Source organism: Bos indicus x Bos taurus, chromosome 24, assembly GCF_003369695.1.
Source record: "Bos indicus x Bos taurus breed Angus x Brahman F1 hybrid chromosome 24, Bos_hybrid_MaternalHap_v2.0, whole genome shotgun sequence".
NCBI lineage: Eukaryota > Metazoa > Chordata > Mammalia > Artiodactyla > Bovidae > Bos > Bos indicus x Bos taurus.
Genome location: NC_040099.1, coordinates 30,750,111 through 30,763,210, shown reverse-complemented (window position 1 = coordinate 30,763,210; position 13,100 = coordinate 30,750,111). Strand labels below are relative to the sequence as shown.

General features: G+C 39.1%; 1 protein-coding gene across 1 annotated transcript in view; it reads left to right on the top strand.

Moving 5' to 3' along the window:
* The window catches only part of TAF4B (TATA-box binding protein associated factor 4b), a 108,400-nt gene that overhangs the window by 20,784 nt on the left and 74,516 nt on the right, over window positions 1–13,100 (top strand). The window contains 4 exon segments of the mRNA XM_027525986.1: window positions 1,776–1,883; window positions 8,270–8,431; window positions 8,534–8,656; window positions 10,567–10,656. Coding sequence (XP_027381787.1) covers window positions 1,776–1,883; window positions 8,270–8,431; window positions 8,534–8,656; window positions 10,567–10,656 — 483 coding nt within the window.

Below are 13,100 nucleotides of genomic sequence, written 5' to 3'. Positions count from 1 at the left end.
GATGGGCCTGTCCACAGCCAGCTAGCTCTGCTCAGTCCTGTGAGCGGGCCTGGCAGTGTTTTAGATTAGGGCTTTTCACGGTTTAGCTATCCCACAGTCTGGTTTTCTCTCTCAAGTTAGTTCCCTCAGATTGCCCTCGGGCCATTGAGGCCTGTTCCTTACTCTAAGCAATGCAGAGGGCGCCTCCCTGCCCAGCCCCCGCTTGCTAGTGGCGGATGCAGGCTTCTGCACCGCTTCTCCGCTGGGGGTTGCCTTAGGCACATAATCTGTGTGTTTTAATTATTTATTTATTTTTCCTCCCGGTTATGTTGCCCTCTGAGGTTCCAAGGCTCACCACAGATTCGCCAGTGAGAGTGTTTCCTGGTGTTTGGAAACTTCTCTCTTTTTTAAGACTGCCTTCCTGGGATGGGTCTCCGTCCCTCCCTTTTGTCTCTCTTTTTATCTTTTATGTTTTTTTCCCTACCTCCTTTCGAAGACAATGGGCTGCCTTTCTGGGTGCCTGATGTCTTCTGCCAGCATTCAGAAGTTGTTTTGTGAAATTTACTCAGCGTTCAAATGTTCTTTCCATGAATTTGTGGGGGAGAAGGTGGTCTCCCCATCCTATTCCTCCGCCATCTTAGGACCACCCCCTAACTTGGCATTGTTAAAAGGTGATTTATTTTACATACATGATTATCTTTCTAGATATCTAAAGCTTATCCTGTGTGTGTCAGAGTTAAAAAAATATATTTTTATGGGCATCTTTCTTTGGTTAAACAGAAAATACAGAATGTAGTATAGTAATGTCTTCATGAATCAGGCTCATCCTGATAAAAAGGTTCATTGTATTCTGTGGTAATATCATCTTTGCCAGTCTTTCCCAACCCGCTGTGTTCTGTGCTCCCCTAATTTGATTCTAGGTGCTTAACCAGTCATTTTCTCTATTTCTGTATCAGTGATAGCTACTCCTTCCTTTTCTTGTTTGCTATGGGTTGAGAAGATAGGTTAGCAGACTTTTGTTTATAATCACATATTAAATAAGAATCTAAAGGGAAGGGGCATGGATAGTGGTAGAAGATTTAAGAGATACAAACTACCATGTATAAAGTAAGTAAGCTACATGGATATATTGTACAACACAGGGAAAACAGACAATATTTAAAAATAGTTATTAATGGAGTATAACATTTAAAAGTTAGGAATCAATATATTGTAAGCCTAAGACTTATATAATATTGTACCTCAACTATACTTCAATAACAATGAATGATAATTATGTGATAAGATGTAGATATTAGTGAATGTTACAGAATCATTGCATTATATAAATTCCCATTCATGTTAGGGAATCATATTGCATTATATAAATGTATCAAATCAACACATCACACACTTTAAACTTATGCAATGTTATATTTCTATTATATCACAATAAAAAAATTTAATTAGTGATATTTTTTTAAAAGACTGAAAGGATATCAGCAATGGAAATGACAGAAAAAAAAGAATATGTTTTCTGTGAGAATCAAAGAGTAAAATTCAAAGATTTTAATGCTGAAATACTGTGATATTTAGGAATCTTAAGTCAACTCTTTACCTGCTGAGCCATCAGGAAGCCCTAGTAACAATTTACTAGTTAGGTTAATAGTAGAAAATATGCATAAAGTTCATAAGATTATAAAGCAAGTTATAACAAAGAAGTTTGTTGTGGTAAAGTGTTTGGATGTTTGCTATAATACTGATTGATTTTAAATTGCTAATATTGATGACTCTCTATCATCTCCCCCTTCCCCAAGAATTCTAGTTCACAGTTAATCAAGAAAGTGGCAGTGGCACCTGTTAAACAATTGGCACAAGTAGGAACTACTGTGGTAACCTCTGTTCCGAAGCCTTCCCCAGTGCAAGTAAGTTGTGACTTGTGGTCATGTGCACCCTGGTTATATTTTCATATTTTGTTATTATTTGTTGTTAGCTATTTCCTGAAGAGAACAATCCACTGATATATAAGGACACTTACTAAACTGGAAACTGTTGGAAGTATGGGAAACACAAGATGAACATGGTATATATTCTTGGAATATCATGTTTATTTGAATGTATTAAATTAATACAAGGTGTGTCTAATGTTTATGTGTCCCAGGGTCTATAAGCAGGTGCTGGGACAGAATTTTGGTGTCTGGGATGTTTATAAAGGATTGATAGCTGTGGAAGGGAAGGAGAATAGGAGTTTGAACTAAATGCAGGCTCAATAATGCCTTGGCCACCCTGATGGGGAACTCTGGAGCAAGTGTGGCCTGTCAAGAGTTGTCTCACCGAGTGCCACCTTGGTTGGGTGAACCACAACTCCCCGTCTGTGATCATTCACTGGATGTGGACTCTCCAGGGAGAGTTGTGTTCATGGCAAGGTAATGCTCTGTAGCTGTGAGAGATTCTGAAGGAACTGACAACCATCATCTTCCTAAATAGCATCCCCTTGGAGAAGGCAATGGCACCCCACTCCAGGACTCTTGCCTGGAAAATCCCATGGACGGAGGAGCCTGGTGGGCTGCAGTCCATGGGGTCACTAAGAGTCAGACACGACTGAGCAACTTCACTTTCACTTTTCACTTTCCTGCATTGGAGAAGGAAATGGCAACCCACTCCAGTGTTCTTGCCTGGAGAATCCCAGGGACGGGGGAGCCTGGTGGGCTGCCGTCTATGGGGTCACACAGAGTCGGACATGACTGAAGCGACTTAGCAGCAGCAGCAGCAACAGCTAGGATGACACACATCTTTCTTTGTGATGGTATATCGCAGTCTCCTCCTTTGAAGCACTGGGACCTGTGTCCTCATACATGTTGGAAACCAACTCTCCTTGGATTCTAATAGGTTTCTTCCTTGGGGAAGCAGAGAAGAGGAAGTTAATAAGGTGTACGAAAGTCCCCACCGCTGCAGCTGACATTATTATGTCCGTCCACCATCCATTCTGGATTCCTCCCATTCTTAACTACAAATTCTGTTGGGTCTTAACTGGTAGTGTGATCAGACTTTTATCCCTGAGGGATCTGAGGTCCAAATTGCAGTCTTTTTTTTTAATAGAAGTTTATTTATTTCTTTATGGTTGTATTGGGTCTTCATTGCTGTGTGTGGGCTTTTCTCTAGTTGCAGAGAATGGAGGCTAACTCTCTAGTTGTGGTGCACAGGCTTCTCATTGTGGTGGCTTCTCTTGTTGTGGAACACAGGCTCTAGGGTGTGTAGACTTCAATAATTGTGGCACGTGGGCTCAGTAGGTGGGATCCCTGGGCTCTAGAGCACAAGCTCAACAGTTGTGGTGCACGGGCTTAGTTCCACAGCATGTGGGATCTTCTTGGATCTGGGATCAAACCCATGTCTCCTGCAATGGCAGGTGGATTCTTTACCACTCCGCACCAGGGAAGCCCTACCACAGTCTTTTTAGGCAAGAGTTGTGGCACTTGTCCATTTATCGCCATAATTGGACAAGGAAATAACCAAGAGCCAGTAAGTGAATCACCCGTTCACTGCATAAACTCCTTGACCTTCACTGTATAAAAGGAACCCTCCCTATGCCAGATGTCAGGTCTGTTACCCCTGTCATGGTAATGATTCTCTTTCCTGCTGGTTGGTAGATAATGCGACCTTGAAGTCCCCATGAGGCAGCCATAGTGTCTACTTCCTTGGGACTCCTGTTACGTTCTTTGGTGAAAGCGTGCGCACTGTGGGCAGGAACGGAAAGCACAGAGGCCCCCAGTGGGTTTTTGGGAGTAATAGTAAGTAGATCCATTCATCCTTCTACTCTGATTTTTTGGTTTTTCTTGTTTTTGTCCATATAAAATTTTTTGATTCAGTGAGTACACCTAAGTCTTAGAAGATGGAGGATGGAATTCTGTCTTCAAAGAGTATTGTCTTTGAGTTCTCACTGCACCTGGTTTCTGCAGGCTGTTCTAAACTAAGCAGGCAGCTTCTGGGTCCTGCCAGATATGACACAATCAGTGGATCCCATGGTCATGGGACCACTGTTGTCCTTCCTTTGCTGTATAGAAGGGACATCTTTCTGGAACATGTTATGTGAAATCCCATGCTTAAACTTGGTGTTTAAGGTTTCAAAATTGTTTAACGATATTACTTCCTCTAACAGAGATGATGAGCAGTGAATTTGATTTTAAACATAGTTTTTCTTTTCCCTAATAATGGCTACCATTTATTGAGCACTTAATATGTTGACCACTTAAAGTGTTTTACATCCCTCACCTCACTTCATTTCATCCTGTGACTACTCTATGAGGAAGTATTATCTCCATTTTATGTGTGTGAAAATAGGTTTACAGAAGTTAGGAAATTTGCATGATTTCTGCTAATATGTAGCAGAGGGCCATTTGAGTCAAGGTCTCTGTCTGACTCTGGAAACTGTTCTTTATTACCTCTGTGCTGATTGTCCCAAACTCTAGGTTCCCCCTAAACTTGGGTTATTCTAAGGAGATCATTGGGCCAAAGAGCATGAATTTAGGCCTACTGATGTCTGCTCTGTATTGTAAGAAGTAATTATGTTTCTTAAAAGGGGATTTTGTTTTGATGATCAGTCAGATGTGGACACCAAATACCACCACAGGGAGGTATGTGAAAGTGAAAGAGATTTATAATACTGCAGGTCTTAGAAGAGGGGGCATGGCACACCATTCAGGGGGGCATTTGGGAGGAGACCTGGGGCAGGCTTATCCAAACAGGTGGTATCCCGAGAGAGAATGAGGACCTGGGGGGCAAGTGGCTTTGTTGAGAGTTTGTATGGATTGAATTTCACTGGTGTGTTTGAATGGCACTAGGTCACAGTCAGGAGGGCAGAAAGAGAACTTGTAGGAGGGACCAGCCTTATCACACGGGGTCACCTGGGCAAGGTGTTCATAGCCTGTTTGTGGGATGTTGAGGCACCAGGAAAATATGAAGTTGAAGAATTTATAAGATTATTTTATGAAAGATTTTCTCTTTTGCAGTACTTTGAGTATATAATTTCTTTTACCTTTTGAAAAATATTCATCTATTTTTGGACATGCTGGGTGGGTCTTCGTTGCTGCATGGGCTTTTCGCTAGTTGCGGCAAGCAGGGGCTACTCTTCACTGCGGTGCACGGGCTTCCCTTGTTGCGGAGCACCGGCCCTAGGAGCACAGGCTTTAGCAGTTTGGCACATGGGCTCAGCAGTTGTGGCATGTGGCCTTAGTTGCTCTACAGCAGGTGGATTCTTCCTGGACCAGGAGTCAAACCTGTGTCCCTTGCATTAGTAGGTGGATTCTTATCCACTGCGCCACCAGGGAAATCCTATCAGTTTTTTAAATTGTATCTATTTCTTAAAGATTTAGTACATGTAGTTGTTCCAAAATGATGTATATATGTGTTGTTTCATTCTTTTCTACCATTGCTCTTTCCATGTAGTGCGTGCATAACTTTTCTTAATTTAGACTGATGCATATTTTAAACTGGGTCACTCCTTAGTGGTAGGCTAAAGCAATAGAAATATCAGTGAATTAGTGAATAATATCTGTGTCCACTCCGAGAGGTCAGTCAGTTCAGTCATTCAGTCATGTCCGACTCTTTGCAACCCCATGTACCGCAGCATGCCAGGCCTCCCTGTCCATCACCAACTCCCAGAGTTTACCCAAACTCATGTCCATTGAGTCGGTGATGCCATCTCATCCGCTGTCGTCCCCTTCTCCTCCTGCCCTCAATCTTTCCCAGCATCAGGGTCTTTTCAAATGAGTCAGCTTTCTGCATCAGGTGGCCAAAGTATTGGAGTTTCAGCTTCAACATCAGTCCTTCCAATGAACACCCAGGACTTATCTCCTTTAGGATGGACTGGTTGGATCTCCTTTCAGTCAAAGGGACTCTCAAGAGTCTTCTCCAACACCATAATTCAAAAGCATCAATTCTTCCGTGCTCAGCTTTCTTTATAGTCCAACTCTCACATCCATACATGACTACTGGAAAAACCATAGCCTTGACTAGGTGGACCTTTGATAACAAAGTAATGTTTCTGCTTTTTAATATGCTGTCTAGATTGGTCATAACTTTCCTTCCAAGGAGTAAGCGTCTTTTAATTTCATGGCTGCAATCACCATCTGCAGTGATTTTGGAGCCCCCCAAAATAGTCAGCCACTGTTTCCCGTTTCCCCATCTATTTGCCATGAAGTGATGAGACCGGATGCCATGTTCTTAGTTTTCTGAATGTTGAGCTTTAAACCAACTTTTGTCACTCTCTTTCACTTTCATCAAGAGGCTCTTTAGTTCCTCTTCACTTTCTGCCATAATGGTGGTGTCATCTGCATATCTGAGGCTATTGATATTTCTCCCGGCAATCTTCATTCCAGCTTGTGCTTCTTCCAGCCCAGTGATTCTCATAATATACTCTGCATATAAGTTAAATAAGCAGGGTGACAATATAAAGCTTTGACATACTCCTTTCCCAATTTGGAACCAGTCTGTTGTTCCATGTCCAGTTCTAACTGTTGCTTCCTGACCTGCAAACAGGTTTCCCAAGAGGCAGGTCATGTGGTCTGGTATTCCTATCTCTTTCAGAATTTTCCACAAGTTTATTATGATCCCAATTTTAGGTATTTTTTTAAGAAATGAGGGTCTAGAACCTGGATGACTCTCTGTAGTCTGTTAAATTTGCATACAGTTCATTTCACTGACTATGTGTAACTGATTTTTCACAATTTATTTCACATATACCCAAGCTTTTTTCTCTCCTGTCCCCTAAACATGCCTATCAGTGCCAGTGTGGTCTTGAACAGCATGGCAATAGCATTGCCTGGTCTGTTGCTGCTGCTGCTAAGTCACTTCAGTCGTGTCCGACTCTCTGCGACCCCGTTGACAGCAGCCCACCAGGCTTCCCCGTCCCTGGGATTCTCCAGGCAAGAATACTGGAGTGGGTTGCCATTTCCTTCTCCAATGCGTGAACGTGAAGTGGCCCAGTCGTGTCCGACTCTTAGCGACCCCATGGACTGCAGCCTACCAGGCTGCTCCGTCCATGGGATTTTCCAGGCAAGAGTACTGGAGTGGGCCTTCTCCCGCCTGGTCTAGCATATGCAAAGTTAATGATTAACACAGTTCACCCATTATAGCAGTGTGATTACACGTAGTGTAAGGCTGGGATCGTGTGACTCCATGCCTCTTAAGAGGTGCAAGTATCAGGTGAGGTACAGGTAGTAGCTATATTAGAAAGAGTTACAAAAGACAGATTTTGTGCTGGGACAGGATAAAATATTGACAAGGAAAGTAGAAACGCTATAAATGCTTCTACTCACAAAAAATAGGACTCTTCCTGAGATTTGCCTTATTTTGCTTCATAAGGAAAAGGGACAGTAGTCCCCCCGAGGAACTTCTCTCATCAGTCCTAAAGCTGAAGTTCAACATCACTTTCTTAAATATAGTAGTACAGAGAATTAATGGCAGAGTACAAAACATTCACTGAAGAAGGAGTATGTATTTACTGTCTGTAAACCTAAAAAAGTTTATTAGAAAATCTCCAAAAGGATTCAGAGGAAACTGCATAGTACTTTATCTCAATATGGTTGTCTCAAATAATACCCAATTTGTGATTCCTTGTATTTAACTTTTTATCCTGCAGGTGGTGCTGTAATTACTCCTCTTCCTTTAATAGAGGCTAGAAGAAACACCTGAGATTCTTTTCCATGTGAAAATAACACAATCACATAATATTTGTTATTACAAATTTCAAAAATATTACTTCTCTATTAAGTCTACATAAAAGCAGCTTATCTGAATATAAGATGATCAGTAGATCTCACAGCTTTGTACTTACTAAAAAGCAGAATATTGTAGAATAGGAAAGTCTGTATTTTCATATAAAAACTTACTATTTCAGATCCTTTTTGGAGACATATTAATATGTTTAAGGACTGTGCGCTTGGCACTGTTTTTAAAAACAATCCCAAGATAGTAGGTACCGTTGCCATCCTTGTTTTCTTATGGACAGGAATCAAGAAGGTTAGCAAGATTAAGTAACTTACCTGAAGTGGATGCTTGGGTGTCAGTGAAAAATAGGTAGTAATGAAACCCAGAAATGAAACCTACAAATAGGTGAGAATGAAACCCAGAGGTACTAGAGTCCAGACCTGGTAAATGATTTTACATTGCCTTAGACTAGTAGAGCATAATACAAAAGCAAGGAAGTCAAGATCCATCTGTAGTCTGAAGTGTGAACATGATACATAGCATAGTAACATGATACATGGCATAGCATAGTGATGCGTATCTCAGTGTCTACTGCTTTCAATTTCAGTCTGTGGCTGTGCCAACTAACGTGGTCACAGTTACTCCTGTAAAGCCCGTGAATACTGTAACAACCCTGAAGCCTTCAAGTTTGGGAACAGCATCTGCCCCCTCAAATGAGCTCAATCTCAAAACAGAGAACTCAGCCTCTGCTCAGGCTAACCTTTCTCCGGTAAGGTCTCACTTGCACCATACATAAATCAAGCGTTCTACACGTTTTCTTGAATCCTGTTTTCTAGCCAACATTTGTGACTGTTTGTATTTCTGTATTTAGACGATGCTAGAAAATGTGAAGAAATGTAAGAACTTCCTCGCAATGTTAATAAAACTAGCGTGTAGTGGATCCCAGTCCCCGGAGATGGGGCAGAATGTGAAGAAGTTGGTAGAGCAACTTTTGGTAAGTTCGGACAGTAAAAGCTCTGTAAGAATCTACACAACTGGTTTTAAGTGGGGAATAAATAAATATTTTTAAATGAAGTTTATCTTAAATGGATATTTGGATAAACTTTACTTTTGCTTCTTGAAAGCTCTGTAATGATATAAACCTTAGAGTCGTAAATCTTGTCTATCCGGTCATTGCCCTGTATCGATGGGGTTTGGTTTTAGGAGCCACTGTAGATACCAAAATCCCCGGATGCTCAAGTCCCATAGTTGACCCTCCCTGTCTGTGGGCTCCGTATCTGCGGATTCGACCAATCACGGGTTGTAAATCTTGTAGTACCCCATCCTTAACTGGTTGAATCTGGATGCGATTCTGCGCACACGGAACACGGGGATCCAGAGGGCAGTGTGTGTATTACTTAGTCTTGCTTCTCTTAGCCTAAAGACAGCTTTGGAGAGAAGGTTGACTTTTTTGTTTTTTTGGTCAGATAAACTTATGTGGGGAATATTTGGCCTCATGGAAAGAGGTAGTTGAGAAAGTACTTTGAGAGCGTTTCTCCAGATCATTATAGGTATTCTTTATAGTCCACTGGTTTATTTTGTACCTTGAATGGATCTTTCAACCATGTATGATTTTTGAAACAGCTCACATTTGGTCATCTGGAAAATAACTGGTTCAGTGGGTTGTATAGATCTTCCAAATGTTGACAAATCTGTTTTTTTAAATATCAAAAAATCATACTTGTAATCTAATAATCACATCAGAAGATTTTTTCAGTACAGAGAAGCTATCAAACTCAGGATTATGGTTACACATTTTCCAAAATTCTAATTTTGGCTTGAGAGCTCTGATTTTTATCATTAGCAGCCAAAACTGACAGTTGTTTCCTTACAATGACAGGTTTGGTTCATTTGTTTTTTTCCTTTTGAGATAATGTCTCTCAAAATACCCCAGTGTGAATAACCACAGCTGGTTTGATATTCTTTCCGGTAAACGAAAAAAAAAAAAAAAAACCAACAAAACACAGCTAATTCAGCTAGCAGCTCATTGGAAAAGTGCTTTTCCTTGAGTATCTTACTTTGGCCTGCTCTGTGTGTGGTTCCCATTAGGTTACACACAGTATTTTAAAAAGATGGCTACTAAAGTGTTGGGATTTGGTAAAATTAAATTTTACTGTTTGGTCGAAGACATTTTCAAGTGGAACTGGTTCTGTTTTTTGTTTTTTTTTTTTACCACACCTGCTTTGCAATGTAGAATATGACAGATATTTAAAACTGCCGGCAGTTTTATTCAGTGTTGCTTTTGTACCATTGGTGCAAATCTCAGCACAGTGAAAAAGGCCCAAAAATGATTAGTTATTAATGTGAGAATAATTTAGACCTCATAGACCCCTGCAATGTTTAGAATCCAAAGTGGCATGGAAGAGTTCCTAAGCCCTTTGAAACAATGGCATGTATATTATTGTGGCCTTGTAATAGCATTCTAGAAATATAGTCTAGTCACAGTTAAAGTAATTTAAAAATTGGAAAGGTAAACCAAAACAAAATCCCAAGCCCCACACCAGGTGACTGTTCAGTTTTCTGCCCTAAGTAATGTAGGACTCCTGTGTTTTTACTTCTTAGTTTGTTCTTAACAAACTGTGGTCTTAATACTGTCGCCTTGCCATTTAGCCAGCTCTCATCTCACTTTCACTTTGCTTACTGAGATCTTAAAAAATAATAATAATTGCTTCATTGTATTCTATATGAAAAAAGCATCTGTTTATTCACTTTGTAGGGGACAAAAAAAACCCACCTGTATTTAATGATAGACTTTGACTTTATCGCTTTTAGAAGCTTGCTATATCTCCAGTCATGAATTACACACTTTTCCTCTTGTAAAATATTTGTAAACCTAAAAGTATTTTTCTTTTTCCTATTCTTCAGGATGCAAAAATTGAAGCAGAAGAGTTTACTAGACAACTGTATGTTGAACTCAAGTCTTCACCTCAGCCTCACCTAGTTCCTTTCCTTAAGGTAAAGTTATGTGTTACTTTGAAGAAATTGTTTGGATTTGATTACTTTAAAGTAATTTAAAATCTGAATATTTCAATATGACAGCAACTTAATATGAAGATAGTAACAGTAGGAGAAACCTTTAGGGCTGTTGTAATCTGTAAAGCACATTTATAATCCATATTCTTTGGATTGGAACATGCTGAGAAAACAAAAGTAACATCTTCATGAATATAACTTAATGATTATATTATTTAATGCTTGTATCCTGAAAGATTCTTAACTTAAAAAAAGTAGGGTCTCTTCTTTGTCCTATTATTTCTTAGTGTCAGAAATAGTCAACCTCGTGGTGCCAAATTTAGTGGGAAAACTGTTATATTTTGGGTTAGGGAAAGCTATTATCTTTAAAAATTAATTTATAATGTTAGACATTCTCTTAAGATTTATTGAATTAAATAGATTTTGATGGAGAACAATATCTTTGATATCTTTGTTATCTTTGATAACAAGAGCTTTGATTGGCAGGTTGAAAAATTATGTTCCTTTTGTATATTTAGTGTCTGGAAAAGAGTTGACTTGAAAGTTATAAAGTTATTAAAGACCTGAGATTATAGTAAACCAAGAGTCCTCCCATACATTTTGAAATAACAGAATGAAGAGTTGCCTTTAGAAAAATTTGGCATGGTTGTCTAGGGGAGAGGAGTGAGACCTCGTGGAGATGAAAGAAGAGTGGGAAAGGGGTTGGGGCACCACTGTTTCCGAAGGCTATTAAGATAGTGGAAATTGTCACCAGGAGGCTGACCATGTTAATTAGGAGGGTGCCAGATAGGTGATCTGAACTGAGAGTGTTTTAGCCAGAGCAGTCTTGGTCTGGGAAGGGAAGATTAAAGAGTTAGCACAGTGCTGAACGTCAGATGATGCTGAACATCAGATAACATTTCCAGATAGCCCTCATGATTGGGAAGTCGGCAGCAGTTCTTCCTTAGGTGCTTTCAGTGCAAAAGGTCTGTGAGCTCTAGGTACTCTGTGACTCTGACACTGTGTAACATGAGTCTATGTTTCATACTCTGGAGACACTGTAGGGGAGAAGATGGGGGATAAGTAAGTACCTACTATGTGTTCTGTGCTTTGCTAGCTACTTCTGTTTTTTTTTTAATTTGCATTGTTTGGATTTAATTTTCCATTTTGGAGGTGAGAAAATTGTTCAAGTTAACTTTTGATTAAACACACAGGCCTAGAATTTAGCCTGACTCTATAGCCTATGAAACACTACTTTGAAGTTATCAAATATTACCATTAAGTATTTGCATTTTGTATAGTTTTCTAAGGACTGTAACAGAGCCATTTTTTTTTCTTGAGAATATTTTTTTCATATCCTTGAGCACTCTGGTGGTTGGATGGTGCACTGGGATGAGGGATTTGGCATTTAAGCTTAACTCTGGCCAGATAATCAAGAGATAATTTAGCATACATATTGTATTTATTTAACATACATATTTTTATTGCTATCTCTTTAAGTCATATTACTTTAACATGTCTTTCCAATTGTGTTTTTCCCAGGTCTCCTCCATCTTTGATTTCTTACTTAAATTTAACTAATCACATCACTTCCTATGTTCATGTATTTTCAAAGCAGCTTATTTTCTCCCGTTTTTTACAGTTTGAGAAAATAACGTTGAGAGACTTTCTTTCCTTTGATACTATTTATAGATATATAATTGAAAATCTTCAGTTTAAAATTTTTTCAATCTTTTTAAATAAAAAAAGTAAAAGAAGTAACTAAAAGGAAAAGAAGGAAAGAGGGGCCATAGTTCTCATTTGCTTCTTAAGTAAAGTTCTCATTTGCTTCTTAAGTAAAGGTGGTCTGACTGAATTTAAGTACCAAAACATGGAAATCTTCCATAAGAGCTCAAGAATTCACCAAAAGATAGTCTACTTGCTTTCTCCTTTTTTATCTTTTTTTCTAACTTAAAAACAAAAGCAAATAAAAATCCCAGGGATGAAAAGGGAGAACCTTCTACTTTTTAGTTTAAGCTGTTTTTATTTTTTCAGCAAGATACAAAGAGACCCAAACTTTAAATCCAGTCAGAAAATACTCTAGCTCAATTAAGAAAATTGTCCTTGTTTCTGTTACTTTATTTTCATGTAAAGACTGTTTCTGTTCAAAGTCTGAAAGTTATTTAACAAAAACGTTTTTTTAAGATTCTGCTGTCCTGTAAACAAACTTGTAGATACTGAAGTTATTATGAGTGATCTATTAATGGGGTTTAGATAAATACAAATAAGTAAGATAAAGTGTTTTAATATTTGATACCAAATTGATACTATGGTCTATAAGCTTAATACTGAGACATAATACTTACGAATTGAAAAATGAAGCACTTTGGAGCTTTATTTATATCCTGGATATTGACAGAAGGTAAATGATTGATATTAGATTTCCTCAGCTGAAACATTGATATACT